The 18,010-nt window shown below is 41.5% G+C and overlaps 1 protein-coding gene across 5 annotated transcripts in view; it reads left to right on the top strand.

Moving 5' to 3' along the window:
• Positions 1 to 17,414, top strand: part of neo1a (neogenin 1a) — a 163,449-nt gene extending 146,035 nt beyond the window's left edge. For 2 of the 5 annotated variants that reach the window (XM_034880602.1, XM_034880576.1), the window contains exons 12-26: positions 130 to 179; positions 2,510 to 2,654; positions 3,966 to 4,076; positions 4,186 to 4,380; positions 5,582 to 5,677; positions 9,283 to 9,515; positions 11,864 to 12,002; positions 13,150 to 13,257; positions 13,693 to 13,887; positions 14,948 to 14,980; positions 15,219 to 15,278; positions 15,515 to 15,644; positions 15,845 to 16,089; positions 16,660 to 16,752; positions 17,146 to 17,413. In XM_034880602.1, coding sequence (XP_034736493.1) covers positions 130 to 179; positions 2,510 to 2,654; positions 3,966 to 4,076; positions 4,186 to 4,380; positions 5,582 to 5,677; positions 9,283 to 9,515; positions 11,864 to 12,002; positions 13,150 to 13,257; positions 13,693 to 13,887; positions 14,948 to 14,980; positions 15,219 to 15,278; positions 15,515 to 15,644; positions 15,845 to 16,089; positions 16,660 to 16,752; positions 17,146 to 17,339 — 2,027 coding nt within the window. In that variant the 3' untranslated portion in view covers positions 17,340 to 17,413. Of the gene's footprint in view, positions 1 to 129; positions 180 to 2,509; positions 2,655 to 3,965; positions 4,077 to 4,185; positions 4,381 to 5,581; positions 5,678 to 9,282; positions 9,516 to 11,863; positions 12,003 to 13,149; positions 13,258 to 13,692; positions 13,888 to 14,947; positions 14,981 to 15,218; positions 15,279 to 15,514; positions 15,645 to 15,844; positions 16,090 to 16,659; positions 16,753 to 17,145 lie in introns of all 5 variants that reach the window. The other 3 variants (XM_034880593.1, XM_034880610.1, XM_034880585.1) reach the window with 3 other exon arrangements.
• Positions 17,415 to 18,010: the final 596 nt, after the last annotated feature.

Below are 18,010 nucleotides of genomic sequence, written 5' to 3'. Positions count from 1 at the left end.
GGCATTTTTACTTGAAAAATCCCTTAAAAAAATACGTTTTCTGTAAATCAACAACTGGATTCATTGGATTATCTAATCTAATTTCAGTTTTGTTTCACACTGAAGACTTTGTTTCGTTTTGTTTTACAGTACCAAGTGCTCCTCCTCAAAACCTCACTCTGGAGGTTCAGAACTCAAAGGTAAGACAGTTTGCAGGACCTGTACCTGCTTCGGATGCAACATACAAATGAGAAATGCACCAAAACAGCTTGACTGTTTGGTCCACAGAGTCTGTATCCACTTCACCAAATATACAAACCCTCACTCTTTGCACACACACAGTTGAACAAATACAGCACATAGCCTGCAGGCCAGAACACAATTGTTTCTCTGTGTGATAAGCTGTGTCAGATGCCTTTAGGCCCAGCTGGTTAAGAAGGGGTGTGAACCCTGATCGATCCTCCTATCGGCAGGAGACTCGCCTGTCAGAGGGTTTTATGCTCTGTATCACTCTCCGTCTGTACAGTAACTGGCAAACAAGCCTGCAGCTCAAATTCAAATGGATACGGAACAATATTACTCTGGGAGATGTAGACGCACTGAAAATATTATAATACAACGCTCAGGGTGTTCACATTTGAACAAAATAAGCCCAGTTAACCTAGATGCCTAGGGATGCTGTATTCAAAGCTACCCTGGCAACAGCCATTTCACCCTGTGGGTTAGCAAGAGACACAATAAATAGAACACATTTATAACAGATTTAAGTGTTTGAATGTGAGACTTGTTTTATCTAGATTGAATTTCTCAGAGTTAACTATCAGATTTATTACAGCCCAAGCAGCCCAACTCAGTGTCCATTGTTACATCCGATGTATGCATACTGAGGTAGTTGCGTGACACTCGTGATTAGATAAGCCTGTTGAGGGGGCTGCAGGCTTGATTAACACAGGAAACCAGCGTCAGCTGCCTGTCCCTTTAGCCATTCAATCTTCAAACAGAGAGCTGTCGGCCTGTTTATTTTATATTTCCGCCCAAGTGATGGATTCAATTTGAAAAAAAGATGGTACTCACTCATGACATGTGAGACAGCAAGTGCAAACAGAGAGCAGCACAGAGAAGAAGATACGGAAAACCACGGGGTGTATGCACTGACTACTAAAGCAGAAGCCGGCCCTTTTAGCCCTTTGGTTGTCAATGCAGAGCCTGAGTGAGAGAGAACTGTCAAAGAAAATAAAAACTGGTAGACAATCCTATCACACACTCACAGCTTGAGTGAGAACTGGCCACCCATGCTGAGGCATACTCAGCTGAGATTTGTGGCGAGAAAGCACTCTCATGCTAATGTTATGAGTAAAATGAAGAGGAGACGCTCTGTGGAAAGGATAGGAATTGTAGCAGAATTGTTTCTTCAATGGATAGCGTACATCCAGCTGGCCCTCCCCAAATAGACCCAGAATACCCCATTTAAAGCTATACAACAAACATCTGGCGTCCTCATTACTAACCGTTATTGAAATTAGTCCTCTACATTTTCTTTGTTGTCATTGTTTAATTCTGAATGTAAACACTCATTAAGTCAATAATTCTTAATCTATAAATGAAAAGCATTTATGCAATTAGCTGTTTGATACACCCAGACACTAGGGGGGAAAAACTAATTAACATGCATTTAATATTCAGTCTCCTCTTGTGGGCCTTGTCAAGCAGAACCACACATCTTCTACCTGCAAGGCAACCTGAAAATCATGTTTTTGTGATCTTTCTTTTGCACCTTTTTTCCCTTCTGGCACTTTTTCCCTGCGGTTTTCCAAAAGTCAATTAAACCAGTTTCCATGATTAGAGAGAAGAAGGGAGAAATAACAAGTTGGGACCAATAGTGTAATAAGAAAAATGAAATAATTAAACACACTTAACACAAATTTAATTTGCGCAATTCCCTTGACTAGGCTGAGGAGCAACGTGTGTGTGCCCTTCGCATTTATTCAGGCTTTTGTGAATCAGTGTGACAGTGGGGAAGCGTTAATTAACTCTTCTCCCACGCTGGGCTTCCCCCCCGCCCTCCCACCTATCTCTTTAAACACACACACACACAAAACTGAAATGCAGGAATCCCACAACAGTGCAGCGCGGGCCTGCCAGAAAACGTTCTGCATTCATCTCTGTGCCTCAGAGTCTCGGCAGGGTTTACCCGACCACATGTACACCCCCCTCATCAGGACTTCTCCTTCAAGTGTTTGTTTTGTCCTAATCCGTCAGTATGCACTGCGTCACTCATGGTCAGAGGGGTGTTTTGTTTTTTTCTGGAGCCCTCCCATTTGCTCCACTGTCAGGAGGAGAGGGGAGGGGCAGGTGAGACAGTGTTTCTGACAGCAAACCTGCAGAGCTACGTGAACACAAACGCCTACTGTATGCCAAGGTGTGATGAGACCTGCCAAGCCATGAGATCCCCTTTACAGCTGCAGGCCCGAAACCAGATGGTCCCACGTGTGCTAAACGTAGGTTCATCATCATTTTTTTTGTTCCTTAGGGCATCATGCTTCGGTGGCAGCCCCCGCCCCTTAACGGCCAGAATGGGGAGATCACCGGCTACAAGATCCGATACCGGAAAGGATCCCGGAGGAGTGAAGCAGCCGAGACCACCGGAGGCACCCAGCTTTACAAGCTCATCGACGGTAATGGCTCCTCAAGTTTCATCCCAATGTTCCCATTTGATGCTTTATACAGTATAGGTCCTACATCAAAACATTTATGCTATCAGACTCCGTTTTATCTCTGCTGTTTGTATCTTAGATACTCTTAGCTAATTCGGACATGCTACAGTATTTGAAATCTTGATCTTGAGACTGAAGACATGTTTGATATGTGGTTTGGAGTCAGTCTGGCTGTAAGTCTGTTTATTCAATCAACATCTGCATTTTATAATATTTTAAGATGGAGTTACATGTCTTGCTGCACCAGAACGTTACCCGCTGCTACCATCAAAATATGCACAATATCACCAGAGACACACAGCAATGATTAATATTAGATGTTGTCTCAGAAACTTTCAAGTGGCCCAGCCTCACGCTGTGTGCTGCATCAAAGAGAATATAGACTTAAAAGTTAATTTTTTTTTATATCATTTTTTTTAGAACTTTCTGGGGGGTGAAACAGAGAGGGGGGGGGGGGGGGTTGTTGGTTCAAAAGCGTTTAGAAGGAGATGTTGTAGCCTTGGAGGCACGGAGAGTTTGGCTGTCCTCACAAGCTACCCCCAAGGGTGGCCCAGAATAGTGGCTACAGAGAAAAAAGACTACAGGATTAGCGTGTAGCTTGCAAATGGAACAATATGATGATGATGAAAATTCATACAGCAAATTAATACAGCAACACATCATTTGTCAGCAGGCGTTCCCCATCTTTTGTGAATACCAATGCTGGCACCCAGCAGTGAAACAGCTTTTTCTGAAAGGGACTTTAAAATATGAACAAAAATCCAGACTCCAAAAGTTTTTTTTCTACTCTTTTTGACGCCGTAGTGTTATACTTTTTGGGTTGGCTGCTATTACACACTTTTCTTTTTAACACTTTTTAAATAAATGTGTCCTATGTTCACCCACAAAAACAAGTTAATCAATGCAAAAAAAAAAAATCTCAATCACTTCTATGATATTTAGTGGAAAAGAAAGTTAATTGCACCACAGAAACCTTCACTTTATCTTTCCCCTGGCAGACTTATAGATTTTCTCTTTAAAATCTGCAGAAAAGTATCGGTTTAAAATATATAATGTATTGTTTTAAATATTTGTGCTTTCAAAATATTTATTGTGTCCGCAACTCAAAACCCCAGTTGACCAGCCAAGGAGAGAGGACCAGTGAGTTAGAAAATATAATCAGGTTTTTACAAATAGAGTGAAGTTTTAATTGTATTTTTGCTTGAAATTTAGTTTGAAGCTCAGTCTGAATACCCGTGCTTTGAATCTGACCGGTTCTTGTTATCTGTCCAGGTCTTGAGCGTGGGACAGAGTACTCCTTCCGGGTGTCGGCCATGACGGTGAACGGCACGGGACCTGCCACAGAGTGGACCACAGCAGAGACGTTTGAGAGCGACCTGGATGGTAATACCCTCCGCGTTTGTCTTTTTCAGACAAAAGCTTATTTTTAAACTAATTGTCTCTCTGGAATTAAAGAACTCGACGTACATTTTTCCTGCATTTCCCCTGCCAGAATCCCGCGTGCCAGACCAGCCCAGCTCTCTCCATGTCCGGCCGCTGGTCAACAGCATCGTGGTGAGCTGGACGCCGCCGGAGAACCAGGACATTGTGGTGCGCGGTTACACCATCAGCTATGGCATCGGCAGTCCCCATGCTAAAACCATCAAGGTGGACTACAAGCAGCGCTACTACACTATAGAGAACCTCGGTAAGAACACACCACTGTTGTTTATCCTGTATGGGTGCCTTTCTCATAATAGTGCGACACTTGTTTTGTTGTTGTTTTTTACTGAGATAGTTATTTGAGACAAATTCATCTTTGCCAGCATTTAAAACAATGCTGTAATTGTCCTATTTGAAAATAGAACTGACTGGTTCTTTGACATTTTAATCATAAATGAGCAAACACACGCACACACACACTATTAAGCAATTCATCTGTGCCTCGTAACGAGTATTTACAGAATTAATGAGATCTTCTCCACCACACGCCTGAGCCACTAATTATACAGATTGGCCTAATGGAGACACAATAATCAAAGGTCAAAATTTTTTAAATAAAACAAACTTGTATTGGTTGTTTTAAGTCTTGCTGTCATCAAAGCAAATGTCAAATGAAATGTCTGCTGGGTCCTATTGTTCCATTTTTCTGCGTAGAATCAAAACCTTCGAGAAACTGACACAAATCATTGTTAACATTAACTGCTTGCATTTAGGTATCTACATAAGAGTGGCATGAGACTGTAACGAACATGTCATAAACATAAACAATTCATAAACGGGTATGACATAACACTTCTTTTAGTAAGTGTCATTTGGTTTTGTCATTAAAAGTGTCATAACGGTGTCATGTCACTCTTGTGTAGATACCTTTTAGTGTAACTTTATAATTTTAGATGAAACAATACCTTGATAAAACTCAAAGTCACTGTTTTTATAGTTCCTATTGATTAATAAGCATGGATTTCACTCTGATGCAAGACACACATTTTGCTCCATAAGAAATTACAATTGGGTTTCGATAGGTTGTTATGTGTTGTCGGTTATTATTAATGGTATAATTACTCACCAACAGTAATCCTACAGTAATCAAAGCTTTGGGGAGGGGTATAGAAATGGATCATAAATTCAAAATCTTAGGAAATGGAGAGATTTGGGGGAGACATTGTTGCAAAATATCGAAATATGCATCATTGAAGCCTTTGTTACAATCACGGTAAGAGGAATAATTGTAATCAAATTGTGTTCATTCTGGCCTTTATTGCAATTAGGAGTCGAGATTCTAGAGAGCTTTGGCTTGATTAGATGGTGCGATATCTAATTTATCTCGCTCCTCCTTTCTGTCTTACCACACACTGTCAACTGTCTCTCTCTCCTTCTCTCTATCTCTCTTTCTTTCTCTCTCTCAGACCCCAGCTCCCACTATGTGATTACACTGAAGGCCTTCAATAATGTGGGTGAGGGGATTCCTGTGTATGAGAGCGCCATAACCAGACCACAGTCAGGTATGAACTCCACACATCTTCAATCTGCTCCCTCCTTACCTAGACACACAATCTTTTACATTTTAATACACTGAAAATGGGGGCAACTTAAATCACTTTTGCTCATACACTACAGAAGACATGATAGAATGTAAAAAAAATAAAAAATGGACAACACGTCTCCACTTCACTCTAAAAAACATATCTTGGATATGGGCACCGTCATCCTGTTATTGTGGAACATCATAGTGATCAAGAGGTGGAGCCACGGTATCAAAGCCCCGACCATTCACCTGCTTGACAAACCGTGAAGGGGTTTGATACACTTTGGCTTCACTAACACAGTCTATGCATCTGCCCCTGAGCCACATACAGTATTATGGGATATACTCACACTGTATGGCTGTAGTCTTCGACTGACATTTATCTTTGCTCTCTCTAACCTGAGATCATCATCCGGTAGAATGATTCTCGACTCCAAATTACCAAAGAGACAATAGATCATCGAGGTGTCTCACTACCCAAACTATACCTCTCTTTAATGGCTCCCAGTGTACTTGAGTTTTTTTTTTTTTTTTTTTTTGCGGGGGCTTTTCCACCATTAATGGACAGGACAGCTAGGTGAGATAGAGGGGGGAGACATACAGGACATTGTCACAGGTCGGACTCAAATTCTGGACCTCTGCATCTGCAGAAGCCTTAAAGTATATGTGCGCCTTCTCTATCCACTGAACCACCCCGGCCACTTGAAACTCTGTTTAATCAAATGTTCACAACCCTTAAATTTAGCTCTGAGACTACCCTATGTCCCCAGGTGTAATCCAACCACAAAGAATGGACAGAAATATTACGGCATTGGTGAACATACTGCAGACAGAAGGGTCGTTTTGCGCACATCCAGTCTTTAATTTGAGGCAGATGCAGGATAGTAAAGGAAAAAAAGTATCTACGAACTAGATTATAGCTCACTAATTTAATTAGTCTGAACATGTGACAAATGAACGCTATTGGGTCTAAGTATTATTTTGCATACTTTGTGTTAGAGCCCAACAAATACAGTGGCATGGCCGTAAATATCAGTCAATAAGTAACACAAAGTAGCAGTACGATCAGCTGACAGCCAAAGATACTGTTTAAAGTAGTTAGTTGAGGTAATATAGAAACAGAGTAACCATTACAGGTTGTCCACCATTGTTTATTTTTAAAATGTAAAATATCCAGCTCAATACTTGGCCACAATTTTTCAGACTGTACTCTGTTGTCTGTAATGTTAACTTTGCAAATCTGTGTTAATTACAATAAAACAACTTTGTTGCATCAACCAAACAATATGGACGATCCAGCACGACAATCTCTAAATCTTTAAGCCTCAGATCACAACCCTGTTAGCAGTTAGAAGTATAAGTTAAGTCTTGATTCAGCATGTTTGACAAATGATCTTAAAGTGTGAAAACACTGCCATTTAGGCTGCAAGTTAGCTGAGATCAAACAGTTTATGTCAGTGTCAGAAGACAGCCAGCCCCTGCTCCCTGGAGTGGCCCAGAATGTGGGCTGCACCTGCCTCCTCCGTCATCCAGCCTCCCACTTCCCCCCTTCAGCCTTGATCACTCCCGTTAAACTCTGCCGCAGCACCATTGCATCATTGAGATCGGGAGAGGGAGGGATGCTGGATGACATGAATCGTGTCAACATGCTTCGCGGCACCCACTGTCATACTGTTCTCTTCTCTATATGAAGCTCTCTCTTCCTCACACACTCATGCACACAGAGCTGCACACAGGCCGACCCCCTGTGGTGGCTTTGGCAACTCTTCATCAGATCCAAACGTTTCCGCTCAAAGCAGAACCAAAGCCCACCACCATCGTCTGCTGCTGAGTCCTCTGGGGCGCATTGCCTTCCTGCCAGTTTGTTCAAGTCAGGATTAAAAAGACAAGCTGACCTACATATTACTTTTACTTTAAAAAAGAAATATATATATATATATATATTTATTTGTATATATATATATATATATATATATATAGAGAGAGAGAGAGAGAGAGAGAGAGAGAGGGAAAACTGTGGAAAAACTTTGTGAACTTAGGTTGAGAGAGTGCTAGGTTGAATATGTTATAATAATATACGTCTTAACTGAAAGACATGCCCCTTCCAAAATCCTCAGTGCCTTTCCACAACTACATGAATTCTTGGCTTTTTGTCATTCACACATACACACACGCACAGACGCACAGACAGACAGACGCACAGACACACACACTCTGACTCAGTCTTGGGAATATAATGAAAGCAGCTCAGTACAAAGAGGTGTCAAATGGAGCGCGGTGGAGAGGAGATGACCAACAAGTGGTCGAAGAGGAATGTCATCATGGGTGCCTGGCAACGCTTTTTCTTCCATCCCAACTAAACCGAGGACAGGACAGTGAAAGCTCCTCTGTCCTCATACACACTCACACTGAGTTTTACGCGGTGTAATGAGCGGGCACATTGCACACAAACACACTCAAGTGTTCTTCGTCGAGCACATACTCTAAACACACTATTACTCTTACATAAACAGATGACTAAACAACAGGTTGTTGTTACAATACATACTTAATGCCATTAATCATATACAGAGTTCGCGCTAGATTTGAGGATTAGGATTGTAACTACTTCTTTTTGTATCCTCACAATAGGTATGATGCGCATATTTTTTATTTTTTTCCTTTATTAGATAGATAGATAGACAGTGAACGGACATAAAATGGGGAGAGAGATGGGTGATGACCCGCAGCAAAGGGCCCCAGGCCAACTTAGTGAGCTATAGGCCGCCCTGCGCGTTACTTTCTACTATTGATTAAAAGAGGAAACTTTCACCGCAAGCTTTTCACTCAACGCCTTTGAGCCTCAGAACATAAGCAGCACTCAGAAACTTACACATCCAACCAGAGCCACCGTGTGTCCGTAACCTGCTTCCATGCCTGCAGGCATCGTTACTTAAAGCCTCTGTGTGCTTTCTATAGTTTTCAAGGACATGATGCAGCTCGTTGAGGTCATTTTGCATAAAAGAAAAGCACTCCGGTGCATTCAGGGTCCTTCGGTTTATCCACTTTACATTTAAAATGATGAATGAATAGCTCTGCGATGTAAACATTTTGAAACACATTTCAATTTCAATTTTCATTTCAATACTTCCTTTACGTGCAAAACGAATAGTTGACTGTAGGATTGTGGGTATCTGCTTTCAGCCTAGTTTTCCATTCACTGTAATCTTTTCTTATGAATAGAGAATCACTTCCTCTTTCTCTCTATGTAGTGCTACAGTAGCTGTTAATAGAACACCACATACTGTACAGTAGCTTCTATATAGCAGCCAGGTCTGTAGGTTTGTCTTATTTTAGACATCGGATTCTGTTTTTCTAATAGAATTTTCTCTCTCTTTTTCTTCACTCTTCCCAATCCCACTCTTGTTTCACTCATTCTCCCTTCTCCCTTCATTTTAACTCATTAATCTTAATTTCTTCTGTTTGTTGCTCCCTGCATCCTGTTTTGTATCCACCTTCTGATCCGCCACGCTTGTCTTTATGTTTTAATTTTGGCCATTTTAATTTGTGTGCATGCATGCGGGTTTCCTGCCTGATGTGCAGACCCCATAGACTCCGATGTTGACCTGTACGAACTCTACCATGCTCCATACACCCCAGTACCAGACCCCTCTCCCATGATGCCACCCGTGGGTGTTCAGGCCTCCGTGCTGAGCCACGACACCATCAAGGTGACCTGGGCTGACAACTCGCTGCCCAAGAACCAAAAGATCACAGATAACCGCTTCTACACGGTGCGCTGGAAGACCAACATCCCTGCCAACACTAAAGTAAAGGTAAGAGATTCCGTTAAAGGTCGTGTGACTGCACAACTCTACTAGGCCATCTGTATGTGTAGAGACCATGGTTAAAACTCGAAAGGCCTCGCTATGGTGTATTATGTTACTGACTGCAACTAAGGATTATTTTTATATGAGCTATGAAAGTTATATTCCTTAAGATTTCCATCCTGGTTGATTTGGCATCATCAATGTTAACAGTGGTTACGGCAAGTGATCCACTACCACAGTTGTGAAGCAGCTACTTTGTTGGTAATACAGCAGAAAAGAAGCGTCTTGTTGCTTGTTGTTTCCTGTTTTTCCACTTTCACTCGTGACTGTCCAGTAAAGGCATAAAACTGGCAAAAAGATATTCTTTAAAGAAAAAAAAATAATAATAATTGAGCAATTGGTATAGCTGTTTACAGTGCAGCCAAACAAACGTGTGTTGTTGTAATAAAGAAGTGAGTCAACAACCTTTTTCCATCATGGTATGAGCACCATGATCTGATGTCATGCTGCATACCCTTTGAGTAGTTTAATACAACTTCAATCTCTCTGCTATATTCTTAGTATAATTTAAAAAAAATGTATACTTTATAGTCTATAAAATGTCAGAAAATAGTGAAAAATGAAAATAACCATTTTACACAGCCCAAGACTTTTAGGTTGCTTTTCATAATTTTAGATGAAACAATACCTTGATAAAACATTTGGCAATGGTTTGAATGTAATGAACGTTCATTAATACCAAAAAGCTACGCACTAAAGCTTTAAATAGAGTAGTAAATATTGGTAGTGAGTCACGGTGAGCTGAGCCTAAAACAAGGTGGTTGCAATTCAGCTTCTGATTCTGGAACTGCAGCTCAATTATTACATCCATCCAAATACGACTGCCCGCCTTCATGTTTGGCCTCATGCATGTATGCAATCCTGTGAGCGAGCAGAGCTCCGATAAAGGCCTACGTCTACTGATAAATAATTTAAGAACGACGAGATAAACTGACAGCTAGAAAAAGACGGTGCATTCTTCATTTAGCCAACTCAGAAAAGGCATGCACACACACACACACACACACACACACACACACACACACACACACACACACACACACACACACACACACACACACACACAGAGACTCAGCAGTCAAGTCTTGCTGCTTGATGCTCAAATTGATTTGATTCTCTCACTGTGACAGTAATTAAAGAGTACCACACGCTCATTATGTTTCTGTCAAATTAACCAAATTCAATACATTAACAAGTCTGTTAGGTCTTTTCTGTGTTTTTTATCAGTGGATTCTTCACTTTGAGAACTACATCTTGTACATCCTGTATATCTTGAGACAAGTCTAACTAACAGGGATGCCTTCACCTTAATGCCACTGTTCACCATGTCCTCCCCACTCTTAGAGCAAGTCTAGCCAGACAAGCTTGTACATTATTGAAGAGACCACTGCTCTAAAACTGGCAGCATGTTTCTGAAGAACACAGTGTTTTCTTTTCCTATCCCACTGCCCTCTGTTTGACAGCCCCCACCGGAGAACTGCACTCCTGTCATAGCACGCAACGTTATAGATAGGGCTGTTAGAGTTCGGCAAACCTGACATGCTGCTGCTGCGACCCAGAGAAAGCCTGCCAGCGCAGGCCTGGAAATATCAAGATGAATATTTACAGAACTCAAGATGTTTTAATTTGTTGACTAATTTAAAATGTGTGAAGTCATATACATGTGAAATACACCCCTGGTGTGTTGCATTTTGTGTAACTATTCATGATGCTAGCCATCTGCTGTATGTGGTTTCACTGTGTATTCATAATGGCAACACTTGTCTTTGTGTGGCACTATATTTTCATACCCAACATGACTGAGCATCACGAAACATTTCAGGCTCTGGTTCCACTCAGTGGTCAGTGTGTGTAACATATTCTAAGCTCTGAGTAGTGTAATAGTGTGTTAATGATTAAGGTATCTAGTCGATGAAGTGAAGGACGGCTGTTTCAATAATGGAATAATCATTTAAATGATTATTACATTCACTTATAAGGATCTGTTGCAGTTTGTTTTATCTGGTAGTAAATTTCACATGTTTATCTTTTGGAGTGTTGTAGAAAACAAGACATATGAAGGTTTTGGATTTCTTTTGGCGTTTTCTCAACTAAAGTATTAATCGATCAATCAAGAAAATAATCAGCAGACTAATAGATTGTAAAAATAACCGTTGGTTGGGTTAAAAATGAGTTTATTGTCATTGCTGACAAAATACTTTTGACTTCCCGGAGACTTTGCCAGTGAATGTAATCAACAAACTGAATTCTTGTTTATTGTGTGTGTTTTTGTGTGTTTGCCTGTCTCTCGCCAGATGGCTAACACCACCAGCCTGAACCACATGGTGACGGGTCTGAAGCCCAACACGCTGTACGAGTTCTCCGTCATGGTCACCAAAGGGCGCCGTTCCAGCACGTGGAGCATGACTGCACAGGGCACCACCTTTGAGACCAGTAGGAGCGAACACATTCACTCACACACACACACACACACACACACACACACACACACACACACACACATAAACCAATGTGTTCAGTGGCTGGCTAGCTTTTTGCTGCCTAAATAAAATAGTGGAGAATCAAGCTGTCACTGCACAGTATAAACCATATAACCATAATAATAAAAAAGGTGCTGGGCGCCACAGTAGCTCACCTGGTAGAGCGGGCGCCACAGTAGCTCACCTGGTAGAGCGGGCGCCACAGTAGCTCACCTGGTAGAGCGGGCGCCTCTCGATGCCTGCGGCCATTTGCTGCGTGTCTTCCCCCTCTCCCTTCGCCCTTTCCTGTCTACAGTTGTGCTGTCTATTAAATACTAAAATGCCCAAAAAACATATTTAATAATAATAACAATAATAATAATAAAGATGTTTATCAATGGATCTCACACTAACTGCAAGGGAAATTAGAGGACAGTAAGGGAGGACAGTAATAGATTACCATCCCCCTCCAAGTCCACTGGGTCCAAATTGCATAGATTTACTGTATCTGTGTTAAAATGACTTGTAGTGTTGTCACCATAGCAACTTATGGTCCATTTGCATCCACTGGCCATTCTGTGTTGAAATATACAGTCCCCTCAGTATTTGTCTAAGATTCCTGCAGCGCTGCGTACCCAATACTGCAGATACCAAAGAGTCAGAGCCCATACATCATTGGAGGTTGCTGAGCTAAACGTTGCCTGACAATGAACTGAACATTAAAAACAAAAACACATTTTCTTTGAAACGGTGTCTTTATATGCGGTATTGGATCGAGATTTATTAAACTTTTTTCTTTCATTTTTTATTAAGAGGTGAGGAGAACAGACATTTCTGCCCAGCCAGGGGTTCATTTCACAAGTGTGCAACTGGATTTTCTCCACAGGCTCATTAACACACAAGTTTAAACAAGTCATAAACCTATTATCCAAACAATATTTGCTAAGCTACCCTCCACACATGCAATACAAACACACACACACACACACAAACACACACCTTACTCACATCTCTTGAGTGCACCATGTTGTTAAACATAAAACTATACAAACCTTGTGCCATCTTTACCTTTTTATCTGAACTTAATATCAATAAATGACCAATCACCCCTCACCCCACAGTTCCCAGCTCCTCCCCGAAAGACGTGACCGTGGTGAGCAAAGAGAACAAACCTCGCACCATAATCGTCAACTGGCAGCCTCCCTCTGAGGCCAATGGAAAGATCACTGGTGAGTCTCAGTCTCTCTTGGGTGTACATATGTTCAGGTCTCACAGATAGAGCTAAAGTCAGGTTCTACCTATATATCCCTCACTAGTTATAACAAACAAAAATCTGGTGTTTTGGGACTGACATTTCTTTTTTGTACTTCTATCTCTTTGACTAATGGAATCACATTAAGGTGGATAACTGATCTGACACAAAAAGGATTTTGTATGTCAAATTTCAAAAGAAAATGTATTTAGATGTTTTGGCTATAGAAGATAATGCAGTGAAATCTAAAAACCCAATAAAATGTACAATACATGACGCTGTGCAGTTTGATTTGGAAGAAGTAGCACAACAATATTGTAGTTGATCTTATTTTTTTATAGTTGATCTGTTCAGCATCAAAGCCTTAGTCTTAATGGATTTGTCTCTCTCTGTCTGACCTTCCCTGTTGCAGGCTATATCATCTACTACAGTACAGATGTGAACGCTGAGGTCCATGACTGGGTTATTGAACCAGTGGTGGGCAACCGCCTGACCCACCAGATCCAGGATCTGACGCTGGACACCACCTACTACTTCAAGATCCAGGCCCGTAACTCAAAGGGCATGGGCCCCATGTCTGAGGCCGTCCATTTCCGCACCCCAAAGAGTAAGTTTGGAAAACATGAATGAGGACAAGTGCTACAATGAAATTTCATCCACTTTTTTGCCCATTTGAGAATGATTTAATACTTAGAAGTATCTAATCCCACATATCACTTCAAGCGCTGTTTGCTTTTCTCTGGAAAAGCATACAGCATGTGTGTATGTGATTGGTTAACACAGCTCCAGGATCTCCTGGCTTAAATACATTTTCTACTTAACACATTGAAATGACATTATTCACCTGATGAGAGCTGTGACAGGGATGTTTCTCAACCGTTGTTGTTTGGTTGGGGATGACCAAATTACTGCAAAGTCTGATCAGCAAATTGGCACCCAACTCTAAATTCCAAAAAGGATTAAGGGTCTGGCATGGAGTAATGAAAGGCCCCTTCTCGGGGGGTGGCACTAAGCATGCATTGGAAAATCTCACTGGATTCAATTGAAGAACACTACGACCAATCACAACAACACACGGGATGACGTATGCTTAGCTACCAGCGGAGCTAACTGGCAGATTAGACTGTTGTCCTCTGTTCAGCTCGCCTCTGGACCGCATATCAGATACACCGATGTGATTGGTGCAGCTCGGCTACAAGGGCATAGTTAATGAGCAGCATTATCCGATGCCAGAGTAGCTCGCTGAGCAAATTCAAATTGTGCTCTTCTGTGAACTCTGGATTTCCAGGGTAACTTTAAGCCATTTCAGGTTCAGTTTGGTGGTGCTGCAAACATCTTTTTTAGGTTTTATCTGAATATATTTTTACATGGCTGAATCCTCCTTAAAGGACATTTTTACTCATGGGATGTTTTGTAAAGTATTTTACTCAAAGCAGTATGTGTTTTATTGCACCGTTTGTAGTAAACTATTTATAATCTTTACTGTCAGCTTGCCTGTGTCCGTAGGACACTCTTGCGGTTTGATTCTTATTCTTCTAGTTTTGCCTCTTTCCTCCTCACAACTCCCATCTCTCGCTTTAATTCTTTCTCCCACGCTGCTCTTTTCAGCTAACCTGTTTTTTGCTTTTTATTGTCTCTCCCTCCCTGCTCTCCTTTGGCCTGTTAAGCTGAGTCCTCTGACAAAATGGCTAATGACCAAGGTAAACTTCCCCTCCACACTTTGTCTTTCACTGCCAACTCGGCACCTCGTGTATCTCTCTTTCTCCAGTTTACCACCTTCTGGGCTGCATGATCGGCGAAATCTGTTTGTGCTCGTAGACATTTTCACATTATAATCAATCTCATGAATGTTTGACAGAGGATTATTAATAACGTGACAGCAGAAGAGGCCATAAGGAGAGTTTCAGTAAAACATATTTTATTTCCATTTTGAACCAGCCTCAAATGTTCCAGCGAAGCCGGGGCCTCCAGTACACCCAAACGAACCTGGGCCCGTTGGTAAGATTTTCCTCTTACATGCTTTATTTAACAGTCCTGTTCAGCTATGAGTCAGTCAGTGAGACACTACAACAACTGAAATCATGATCTGATTATGTCCAAAAAGTTGGAAAGTAGTCCCTGTTTTTTCTTATATATTTTTGCTGTAGTTAGATGTGGCATGTTCCTCTGTCGGTTTCTTTTAAAGATGTATTTATCTAGACTAATCCAATCTTTTTCCTCTTGAAATAAATCAGGGGTTGGAGGCAACAGTGAAGGTCACATCCTGGTCATTGTCATCATCATCTCAGTGGGAGCCTTCACCATCATCGTGGTGGTGGTGGGGGCCTTCCTGTGCACACGGCGAACCACGTCCCACCAGAAAAAGTAAGTAGCTCAGTCCCACATTTACCTTCGCTGGCCTTTTTTGGGGTTTCTTAGTTCTCGTGCTCTTTCTGAAATACATCTTCCAACTTCCAGTGTTTACTAATCTGCAGCTCCGCTCCCTCCTGTGTCCCTTCTTGCTTGTAGTTGTCTCTATAAAAAGGGTCAGGCTTTCACCGTTACCTCTGTCGTCTCTCCTGCAGAAAGCGGGCTGCCTCAAAGTCCTCAAATGGCTCTCACAAATACAAGGGGAACTCCAAAGACCTGAAGCCACCTGATCTTTGGATTCACCATGAGAGACTGGAACTTAAACCCATGGATAAGTCACCAGATCCCAACCCGGTCATGACAGAAACGCCCATCCCCCGCACCTCGCAGGACATCACGCCGGCTGATAGCAGCCTGGATAACAACCCCCACCTGCAGCAGCGGCGCAACTCCTATCGTGGTCAGTCTTGCCCAAGGGGGGGAAGACTTCAAATTGAATGTTATGGGAAAGAGATCAAAGTGAAATTTCACCCTTGCTGACTGATATGCATAATAACACTAGGCAACTTCTTGAGTCTGGCCGGCAGACAGGAAACTACACTTTGGGCTTAAAAAAAGAAAAAGGTCCTTAAGTTTACTTCCAGGGCGATGTCTGCATGGGTCTGAGAGAGATTGGGATGTTTTTTATGTTTCACAAGTCACCACTTGTGTTTGCGTTTGTTTTTTTCTGTGGTTATCATGCTTCGCGTTTCATGCTTTTCATACATGATGTCCATTTCATAATCACAGTGCTATAGCAAGCACACAGTGCCACTACAACAACTTTCTGCAAGTACAGCGAATTCTCTCAATACAATTAGTTCACAGCAAAATAATGCTGAGTGGGACAATGACATTTAGAAATGCAATCAAAACCCAATGATGTAAAATTGATTAAGGATCCCGAGGTCTAGAGATGGATCATTAACAAAAAAAGACCACGAGATTAGGAGCTCTTTCTGATTGGCTGGTTTTCCACCATACCTTTTAGGCCATGAATCAGAGGACAGCATGTCTACACTAGCAGGCCGACGAGGGATGAGGCCTAAAATGATGATGCCTTTTGATGCACAGCCGCCTCAGCGTAAGTGTGTGTGCGTGCGTGTGTGTGTGTGTGTGTGTGTGTGTGTGTGTGTATAAGATAATAGGTAAATCATAATCCACAAATATTGAGCATTTGATTTGGAAAGTTTTGTGCCTAAAATGTGTTAATTTCAGCAAAATATTTTTTCCACAAATTACAAATTCCCAAATATGTCATGCTATTGTTTGTCTGATCAAGAGAAGCAATCCATGACATGCTTCCTACAAAACTGTCATTTGACTGAGTGACGGGGGGAGAGAATATTCTAGTGTTTTTATCACAGAAAACTACATGTATGCATCTCGCCAGCAACACTTCCACATCATTCATCATGAGTACAGCTTGTTAAACATTGTCTTGTGTGTTTGTGCGTGTGCCCATGTCCATTCACAGCTGTGATTAGTGCTCACCCCATCCATTCCCTTGATAACCATCACCACCATTATCACATGGGGAGCCTGGCGTCGCCAACACGCAGCTACCTCTACCACCAGGGCAGCGGGCACACGCGCCCGCACGCCTGTGCCACCCCCATCTCCTATCTAGACAGGGTGGACTCCACAGGTGAGACAGTGCTGTCACATTAATTCATTGACCATCCATTTACTCATTCATTCACATGCTGCTGTCATATTGCTACATTCAGATTTCATTTTAGTTACTAACCCCTTTTCTCTGACTCCCTTGTTTTCTTAAATGTTTTAAATGCGCTCTTCTCTACATGAACAGCTGTGGGCTCAACTGTTCAATTGGCAAACAATATGGATTTCATTTCTAATTAATTATGTGATAGAGATTTTTCACAGGTATTTTACAGAATGTTTTTGATTGTTTACTATAAATATGGGCCAGAAAGAAATTCAATTCAATTTTATTTATAGTATCAAATCCTAACAAGAATTATCTTAGTACACTTTACAGATCTAGACCACACTCCATAATTTACAAAGACCCAACAATTCCAATAATTACCCCAAGAGCAAGCATTTAGTTCGTCAGTGGCGAGGAAAAACTCCCTTTTAGGAAGAAATCTCGGGTGCCGAGGAAAACTTCCTTTCAGGGAGAATACATGTCTGCAATGTTGGGCTGCAACTATCGATTCATTTTTTTTAATCAAATGGTGGGTAATTTTCAGTCATACAGAATTTGAAAGTTTTCCCAATATTATATAAGTATTCCCAATAATATATAAGTAAGTTCATTAAATATGAATAAAGACTGTATAAAGCCGGTTGGTGTAAACTCATCCGCCCCTTGT

Source organism: Etheostoma cragini, chromosome 1, assembly GCF_013103735.1.
Source record: "Etheostoma cragini isolate CJK2018 chromosome 1, CSU_Ecrag_1.0, whole genome shotgun sequence".
Taxonomy (NCBI): Eukaryota; Metazoa; Chordata; class Actinopteri; order Perciformes; family Percidae; genus Etheostoma; species Etheostoma cragini.
This window is presented reverse-complemented; position numbering and strand designations above follow the sequence as displayed.